The 8,350-nt window shown below is 35.5% G+C and overlaps 2 protein-coding genes across 9 annotated transcripts; one reads left to right on the plus strand and one right to left on the minus strand.

Annotated features, from left to right (window-relative positions):
* Window positions 1-2,980, plus strand: LOC101220039 (dihydrodipicolinate reductase-like protein CRR1, chloroplastic). Of its 2 annotated transcripts, none has more exons than XR_004215367.1 (10): window positions 1-411; window positions 488-610; window positions 691-765; window positions 852-917; window positions 1,055-1,150; window positions 1,260-1,376; window positions 1,639-1,731; window positions 2,085-2,262; window positions 2,347-2,433; window positions 2,535-2,980. XR_004215367.1 is itself a non-coding variant. In XM_004140743.3 (10 exons), the coding sequence occupies exons 1-10, from the start codon at window positions 301-303 to the stop codon at window positions 2,565-2,567; spliced, it is 903 nt and encodes a 300-aa protein (XP_004140791.1). In that variant the 5' UTR covers window positions 1-300; the 3' UTR covers window positions 2,568-2,980. The 2 variants fall into 2 exon arrangements, 1 of the variants encoding a protein (XP_004140791.1); XM_004140743.3 differs by having other exon boundaries at window positions 2,085-2,186.
* Window positions 1,812-6,942, minus strand: LOC101219803 (protein COFACTOR ASSEMBLY OF COMPLEX C SUBUNIT B CCB2, chloroplastic). Of its 7 annotated transcripts, none has more exons than XR_004215368.1 (8): window positions 6,521-6,942; window positions 6,289-6,410; window positions 6,123-6,194; window positions 4,882-5,025; window positions 4,587-4,740; window positions 3,684-3,990; window positions 3,115-3,217; window positions 1,817-2,646 (listed from the first exon to the last, which is right to left on the minus strand). XR_004215368.1 is itself a non-coding variant. In XM_031882838.1 (6 exons), exons 1-6 carry the CDS (start codon window positions 6,684-6,686, stop codon window positions 3,761-3,763), a joined length of 888 nt encoding a protein of 295 aa, XP_031738698.1. In that variant the 5' UTR covers window positions 6,687-6,942; the 3' UTR covers window positions 3,450-3,760. The 7 variants fall into 7 exon arrangements, 4 of the variants coding, with proteins under 4 accessions (XP_031738698.1, XP_031738699.1, XP_004140790.1 ...); XR_968949.2 differs by having other exon boundaries at window positions 3,684-3,969; window positions 6,521-6,926; XR_968950.2 differs by lacking the exon at window positions 3,684-3,990 and having other exon boundaries at window positions 1,812-2,646; window positions 6,521-6,930.
* Window positions 6,943-8,350: the final 1,408 nt, after the last annotated feature.

The raw sequence follows: 8,350 nt of genomic DNA on the forward strand, positions 1-8,350 counted from the left end.
AGATAAACCAACCAATTCTAGAGGGAAGGGGACCAAACCTTTATAGCCTAATAGCCAAAATCTAATTTGGAGATTTGGAGTAAATAAATTCTCACAGTCACATTTAATTACATTTTCTCAAGAAATTTGTAAAGCCGTCGCTGTCGCTGTCGCATGAGCTCAAATTCATAGATCACAGACACAAGAACCTTATCAAACAAAAACACAAGGCTAAAATGAAAATGGGCTTATCTTCTTACGCAATTAGACCCATTTCAGCTCCGAAAGAGAAGAAGAAACAGAGCTTTGAAACCAACAACAATGGCGACCCTGGGTTGCCAGTTTCCCTTTACAGTGTATAAGAACTCAAAGAAGAAGAGACCAGGATCTTCAATTCTCTGCTCAGTACAACCATCTCAGGGAAATATCAAGGTCACCCAACAATCACCTGCAATAAATCTTATGTGTTTAGTTCAACAGCAAAGATTCATAATTGTTGTTTAAACAGGTCATTATAAATGGAGCAGCCAAAGAAATTGGAAGAGCTGCAGTTATTGCAGTGACAAAGGCAAGAGGAATGGAAGTTGCTGGTGCTGTCGATTCACATTGTGTAGGAGAAGACATTGGAAAGGTCTCTCTTTCTCTCTGTCTCTATCTCTTTGTTTATCTTCTCTGTGGTTTTGTTTTGCTGATCTGTACAAATGAAATTAGGTGTGTGACATGGAAGAACCTCTGGAATTACCCATATTAAATGATCTCACCATGGTTTTAGGTTCAATATCTCAGGTACTAATACTTAATATTAGTTACTTCATCTGTCACTTTGTCTGCTTTAAGTCTCAAGAGTTTGATATTTTATTGCTAATTTGCAGTCAAAGGAAACAGGAGTAGTTGTTGATTTTACCGAACCTTCTAAAGTATATGAGAACGTGAAGCAGGTAGAATCTTCATCTTTCTTCCCCATTGGGGAAAACATCAAACTCTTTTTTTCTTTTTGATGGGATCTTCTCTCTCTTCTGGAAATATTCTTACTCCCAAAACTTCATCTTTCTGCCTTGTTTTGTTTTCAAATTAGGCAACTGCATTTGGCATGAGAAGTGTGGTTTATGTTCCTAGATTAAAAGTAGACACAGTGGCTGCTTTATCTAACTTCTGTGAGAAAGCTAGCATGGTGAGCACAGGGTGAGATTTTAATTCAACCCTCTTTTTCTCTCTCGCTCTCTCTCTCTCTCTCTCCTCTTTATTTACCTGTGCAAATGCTTTAATGGATTATGTCACAGGGTTGTCTTGTCGCCCCAACTCTGTCCATTGGCTCTATCCTCCTCCAGCAAGCTGCAATTTCAGCTTCATTTCATTATAGCAATATAGAGATAGTGGAATCCACAGCGCATGCACAGGTTAAACAAATTATATGAACAACTAATTCACTCTTTCAGTTTCATTCTGTCATCAAACAATAGACAAATCAACATGCATTATTTCTCTCACTTACACTAGGTTAGTTAAACATGTGGATCAAGTACATGGCTTTTAGTCTTTCAACTTTTAATTTTTTCTATAAAAAAAATACTATTAGAAGTTTAGAGAAAGAGAGAGAGAAAGAGAGAGAGTAGTAAATGTAGCCGATGGGACATTAAATACTGACTTTTTTGGTGACAGGATCTCCCATCTTCAGATGCAGCCCAAATAGCCAACAACCTCTCAAACTTGGGCCAGATCTACAACAGAGAAGATATTTCAACAGATGTGCTGGTAAGCTGAATCCTTCTGAGTAGTCTGTGCCTCATTTAATTCGATCTATCAGTATTTGGTAAGAATAGAGATAAAAGGTAAAAAGTAAAATATGAGAATGCTGTACCAGCTACTATTCTTTTTACTTTCACATCATATGACTATTATCATATAAAGTCAAAGAATGTGGATAAGAAAAACTGATTACTGTGACATGAATTAAAGAAATTTGGCCAACACGGACCTAACCATGTCTACAAGATTTTCATAGAACTTCCAGAGAGATTATGAAAATTCATGATGACTAAAGCATCAAATTTAGACGTCCATTTAAAAAATACTAGCTTGCTTATTGTTTCCTTTTCGCCTGCTAGGCAAGGGGGCAGGTTATTGGAGAAGACGGAGTTCGAGTGCACAGTCTAGTCCTTCCGGGGCTTCCTTCCAGCACCAATGTCTACTTCTCACGCCCGGGAGAGGTGAGTTCTAGCTTGTGTTTGCGTTCTTGTTTAACTAAAATTGAAAGAAGTGGCGCGAGTTCGAGATGTGGAACTGGTTAGTTTAATCTTTCGTACTCATTTTGTAACCAGAGTGGTAGGTTTTGTCATTCTCCGACACTTATCATCGCTTGCATCACAGGTTTACACTCTCAAACATGATATCATAAATGTGCAATGCCTCATGCCAGGCTTATTATTGGCAATTAGAAAAGTGGTGCGCCTTAAGGTACTTCAGTACATGACAGTACATACATCTCCAGTTTTTCTTGAATGATTTTCTTCATCCTGTATTGAAAATGTCAAACCGCTGCCTTTCTGTGCTGACAGAATCTGGTGTATGGCTTGGAGAAATTTTTGTAGAACTTCGAAGACTCTCCCCTGGTAGCTCTATCTGAAACTTTCACCTCCACTTTTCATTGGACAGAGTGACCATCTTGACCTGATAACAAAAAGGAAATAAAGTCAGGAGTTCAAGTTAGAGAGAATTGAAAGAGAATATTTTGTTTTTCGTTTTCCTTGTGTACATGAAATTAAATTATTTCGTTCTTAAAAGGATTCCAGACACATTTTTTCTTCCATTACCAATTTCCTTTCCTCAGGAAACTTAAAAAGATGTCTGTAACTTATGCTCCCTGATAGATTGTATCACAGCTAACTGTGAACCCGCTGAGACTTAATGGCGACCTCAGGAGCTCATTCTCTATTCCTACCCAGAAAAATCTTCAATATTCTAAATTTGGAGAGAGTATAAAAAATTTCAGCTTAATGTGAAAGAAAGAACCACTAAGAAATAGTTACTAGGATAACTGCATGCCCCCGTGTTCAAATATTTTTTGGTGTACATTTTTTTTCACGTGCAAACATATAGATTCTAATGGATTCTTACATTTTCATTCCAACAACTTACATTTGAGAAAAGGACTTGAGTTAGTATCAGGGGAAACCCAAGGTTCTCAAGAGATTTTGATGCTGCAACATGTCGAAGTTCTCACGTCAAGATCTGTTACCATCTGCTCCATACAAATTCGTAAAATGCATTCATTTTGGTTATCCAAGTGAAAACGGCAATATGTACCAAATAGGTGGATAATATACAGAACCTATTTCCAAGCACGTACTTCAGGAGATAAAATAAATAAACTATCAGGAAAATGGCGGTTTCATATTGCAATATATTATGGAGAGTTACAAGCATGTCTTGTAGATTTTAACCTAAATCCAATCAAGAGAAAAGAAAAGGCATTGAAATAGAGAATGTGTCCCTTTATAAGCTTCTGATTATATTCACAACATTACGTTTCTGTTCTTTTCCATCTCTAGCAAACAATTGCACTAAAAAAATAACTTTTGTATGTCAATCTATGCATAGTAACCTTTTCTTGAAAATGAAGGTTCAAGTCCCCACCCACCCCAACATTATTGTGAACTAAAAAGAAATTAATTTCTGAATTATATCTGCAAAACAACTACTAGTACCTTTAACTCAGAGAAATGCACATGTCAATTGTCAAAAAGAATATCGAATAGATTTACTACTTAGGTCCACATGAATATCAGAGGATGGCTCTGTCATCAAACTTGTTGGCAACAGCTCTTATCCAGGCTCTATCTTTATCACTAAATGCATAACTTAAACTTGAGGCCAGCAGTATGAATCCTCCCATGTTTTGCACCTCATTGCCACTTTGCTTTAGATTTTGAACCACTGGCTGTACCAAAACCGAGCGAGTGCCCTTGGGCAGCATTTGCCACAGTCCAGATTCTGGAAAATAGTGCTGAAAACCTTGAAACTTTCATAGAGCATCATAGGTATATGTTTAACTTTCAGTCTTTATGGGTTAAGTTTCTCATTCTCTTTCTCAACTTCTACTATCAGTATATGTCTAGTCAGAAAAACAACCAGGAGTAACACCTCATCACCATAAGGAAAATAAATCAATATAACATTGCAGATTACTTCACTTTTATAGTGGTTGATAATCAAAACCTGAGTTCATTAGAGAGTAGAAGCTTCAATAGATGCCCACATCCAATATATCCTATCTCAATCATGACTTCTCTTCTCTCCTAATGTCACTCAAACAAATCACAAAGAATAATGAGCCTACCCGACTACTTATTCCAGTCTTCTAAGCCCCTCCCCCTCTCCAGTACACATGAACTACCAATGGCCTCTCATTCTAACATTAAATATAACATGCAATTTCAAAGTTACAACTTACAACCTTGTTATCAATTTATTCCATTGTCAGCATAAGCAATTTTTAAAGAGAAGCAACATTTTCTCCACTAGTATTGTTTCTAAGATATTTTTCATGTGCACCAGGGGAGCAAAAAATACATTCTGAAAAAATGATTGAAAAAAAGGCATTTTTATACCTGAAATCTGAGGGAAATAGACGGCATCCTTTAATGCAGACAGGCCAATGCTCTGAAGCTGCTCCTCAAACCAGGCAAGTAAATCTGCTGATGATATATCATTTGGACTATTCCAGTATCCTCGAACACACAATGCCCCTTGAGTCTGAATTAGCTGATTTTAAAGATGATTCAAAAGTTAAAACTTAGACAGTATCAAGGAAAGCTAAATAATGCAATCTTTTGAATACAACTAGTTCTCTTACTACATATTCGTTAAGTAAAATGTATCCAAGGACAAAAGTTTGAGAGTTACCACTGATATACTGTTTGTGTTGCGCAGCAAGATGTATGTTGCCCAAGCAATGTCTTCCTTCAAGTTATCCGATAATATTTGTGACAAGAGAAATATTTGCTCAGTGCCTTCAGGGAGGATAGCTTCGCCAGATGGAAGTGCACCCTGCAGGCAAAGATGGTACTTTTCCCTATTAAGCAGTATGCAGTGGCCAAGCAAATATAAAGTGAATAAGATTTGATATTTATTGAGCACTATCAAATTGATTTGACAATTTGGAATCTAAAGCAATCAATCAAAAATCAAGTACGGGGACTCTAGCTGCTGTGATAGAGAAAAAGCTTCAATGTCTCAACTAGCATCTATTTCATGATCTGTTGAAGTTAATCTAATACTCAGGTCAGCAACTCATGGTATACAATCCTAGCTGAGTCATGATCAGTAATGAAAAAGCTAACTGTAGAGATCTGAGATAACATTTGAGTCAAATTGATGTAAAAAAAATAGGATGTTAGAGAAGAAATTTAAGTGAGACAGATAGCTATCAAGAAAGCTTCTAGCTACAATAAAATTCCAAGATGAACTCTACAAGTATAATAGTAAGAAGACTGGGATTTCTAGAACATTATTGTTAACGAATAACAATCATATTTGATCCTGGCACACATATATATTAGTGACCAAGAGATCTATGGTTTGAAATATCCTACCCCTATTATATGAAGCATATTCAAAGAAAGGAGAAGCAGGATAGAATTTGAGAAGAATTTGGCAAAATAAGTATTCAGCATCTTTGAGCTCAGCTAGGGTTATCAACGGTTATTCACCCGACCCAAATGTCTAGTAAGAAAGCATCCCATGCTTGCAAATCCTGCCACATATAACTAATCCACATATACCACCCCACCATTTAAAATTCTACACAGATACAAAATCAGGAAATTTTGATACCTAAAAATTCCCTCAATATGGTAGTTTCTACAGCCATCGGAAAGGTCTCTCTCCTTTAACAAATTTCCATCAAATGTAGCAGTCCCCATCCCAGACTCTCAGTCTCTTCAAAATACTCTTTCCATCATCACTACATACTTCGACGGCAGACAACGGCACTGTAACAGTGATAAGGACTACACAAACCAACAGTTTGAAATCCCCCTAATTCGCACCCATTTTCCCACACTTACAGAGGCTGAAGGAATTTTTCTAGTAAGTAGAAAAGGAAGTATATACGCAAGACAGCAATGTAGTGTCTAATATGTTACCTTAAGAAACTTTCCCAAGTAGGGGAGTGCAATAGAAAATGCTGCCAAGGAAATGCCTAAAGCCTCAGTTCTCTACAGATAACAAAAACCACATCAAAAAGGAGAAACAATCAAAATCCAACAAGAACAAAAGAAGGGGGGGTTCCAGAAAATTATGTTTGCTTACTAATTGTGCTGGGGTGGTGAGAGCAGCTGAATTCGAACCAACAAAGTGATTCAATAGAAGAAGTGAACCAAATCCATATCCAATCCATCTGGGTAAGTAAGACTCATCCAACCCAGGAATCCCTAAACCCCACATTATAACGAAATGTTACACAGAAAAAATAACTTGTTCCCAAATCCTCAAATTCTCAATTCCTACAGAAAGTACCCATTGAAGAGAAAGAGAGAGATACCGAGTGTGAACCGGAGGACAGAGAGATTGAGTTGCTGATTAGCTGAGTTCTTAGAATCGTCAAGACGAGCAGAAATTGCTGGCCCCTTCGTCTTACTTTTAGCGCGAAAAGAGAGAGCGGACGTCAACTGATTCAACGGGGAGGGAGAGGGAATTGAGCTGATCATGATCTTTCCTTGTTTAGTAATCGAGAAAACGAACTACATAAAAACTTCTTTGAATTCAACTGGTAATCCGTTCGATCCTCATCCAAATGCGTTAAATTTCGATGAACTTTTCTACGGCATTAAATAATCACTTATTCACTTTGAGTTGGATGAATAATTATAGTCAGATTGCAAGGTTTACTAGTGCCAATCAAATAGTGAACTATGTTTATTAGTGAAAGATGAAATTTGAGATAAATCGTAAGGTTAAGAGCCAAGTTCGACTGTGAAGATACTTCCTTTACTTCACTACTTCACAATGTTCATTGGAGTTTTTTTCTTCTTAGTTTAGCTGATGAGATTAGAATTTCAGACATTTGAGCATTGCTCTCACCTAATTAGCTTTAGCTTAAACAGTGTTGCATAAATTTCAGCTTAAACTTCAATATATGTTTCATAAATAAATACACAAAAAAACAAAAAAACAAAAAAACATATCCAACCTCTATTTTTAATGATGCACTATTTTATAACATTGATACGTTCCACTGATCTAGTGATGATACATTTGATTCATATACAGTTGATAAACTGAATAACAATGTATCTAACTAAATTGATATATTTTATTATTATACAACTCAAATAAAAAAAAAGTCTAATTTCTATTTCTTCACAACAATAGATCACTTCCACCCAAGATTTCTTTTTCACCGACCACCCCTCCTCCACTTAACTTCGTCGACTATCTCATGTCTGATCATCCTTACCTTTGTTGACTGCCGCATGTTCAAGTCGTCAATTCCCTCCCTCCTAATAAGAGTATGATCTACAATTAAAGTTTAAAAGTACCTTATAAGAGTCTAGGTATCCTTCCATATAAGTGAGATTTCTATATGATGTCTCCCTCCCTCCTAACAAGGGTCTCTTCTACAATTAGTTTAAAAGTATCTTATAACATTACGAGTATCCTTCTATATAGGTGATATATTTCTGTATGATGTGTAAATCTATCCTAAACTATTCTGGAAGGATTTCAAATAATATCACTGTGTTGGTTTTTTTTATCGTGCTCTATAAACATTTTATGGATAATTTGTTTATTATTTAATTATTTAATCAAGTTATTATTCTCGTTATTATTCAATTGCATGTTATTGTATAATAATATCCGTAAATATGTTATTATATTCTAAATGTTCCTAATTAATATTTGGTATGATGGTAACAATAATAAATTAAAATTAGTATAAGTTATAATTGATAATCATATGAGGATTATATACGTATAGACATAGATTATAATCATATTTTCCTATTAGAGAATAAGAACTGAACTAATCCATTTTGAGATTATTACATAAACATACATAATAAATAATCTCAAATAATTAATTATTTTGACCCTTACACTTGATATTATCATAGTGACAAGCATAAGAAATAATCTATTATGATGCAATCAAACGTTATGATAATTATAAAGGTTGTACTCGAATACGTTATGAATTATGTAGTTGACAATGATTAATCAAAATGAAATTTATCCTTTGCTTGTTGAAATGCATGTCTCTGCTGTAAATGAATTAATAAGAGTATTAGTGTCATTTATTATTTTAGTATGCTTGTTGATCGAGAAAGCAACTGAATCAGATATAAAGTGATTTTGTCCGTGCGTTATATAT

Source organism: Cucumis sativus, chromosome 3 (assembly GCF_000004075.3).
Source record: "Cucumis sativus cultivar 9930 chromosome 3, Cucumber_9930_V3, whole genome shotgun sequence".
NCBI classification, from domain to species: domain Eukaryota; kingdom Viridiplantae; phylum Streptophyta; class Magnoliopsida; order Cucurbitales; family Cucurbitaceae; genus Cucumis; species Cucumis sativus.

Excerpts from the sequence above, each read along its gene's own strand:
- LOC101219803 (XM_031882838.1), bottom strand. The coding sequence starts at position 6,686 with ATGATCAGCTCAATTCCCTCTCCCTCCCCGTTGAATCAGTTGACGTCC. Across the intron at positions 4,741-4,881 it reads ACACAAACAGTATATCAGTG|CTAATTCAGACTCAAGGGGC; the intron begins GTAACTCTCAAA and ends CTTTAAAATCAG. Across the intron at positions 3,991-4,586 it reads CTATTTCCCTCAGATTTCAG|GTTTTCAGCACTATTTTCCA; the intron begins GTATAAAAATGC and ends GAAAGTTTCAAG.
- LOC101220039 (XM_004140743.3), top strand. The coding sequence starts at position 301 with ATGGCGACCCTGGGTTGCCAGTTTCCCTTTACAGTGTATAAGAACTCA. Across the intron at positions 1,377-1,638 it reads AATCCACAGCGCATGCACAG|GATCTCCCATCTTCAGATGC; the intron begins GTTAAACAAATT and ends TTTTGGTGACAG. Across the intron at positions 1,732-2,084 it reads ATATTTCAACAGATGTGCTG|GCAAGGGGGCAGGTTATTGG; the intron begins GTAAGCTGAATC and ends TTCGCCTGCTAG.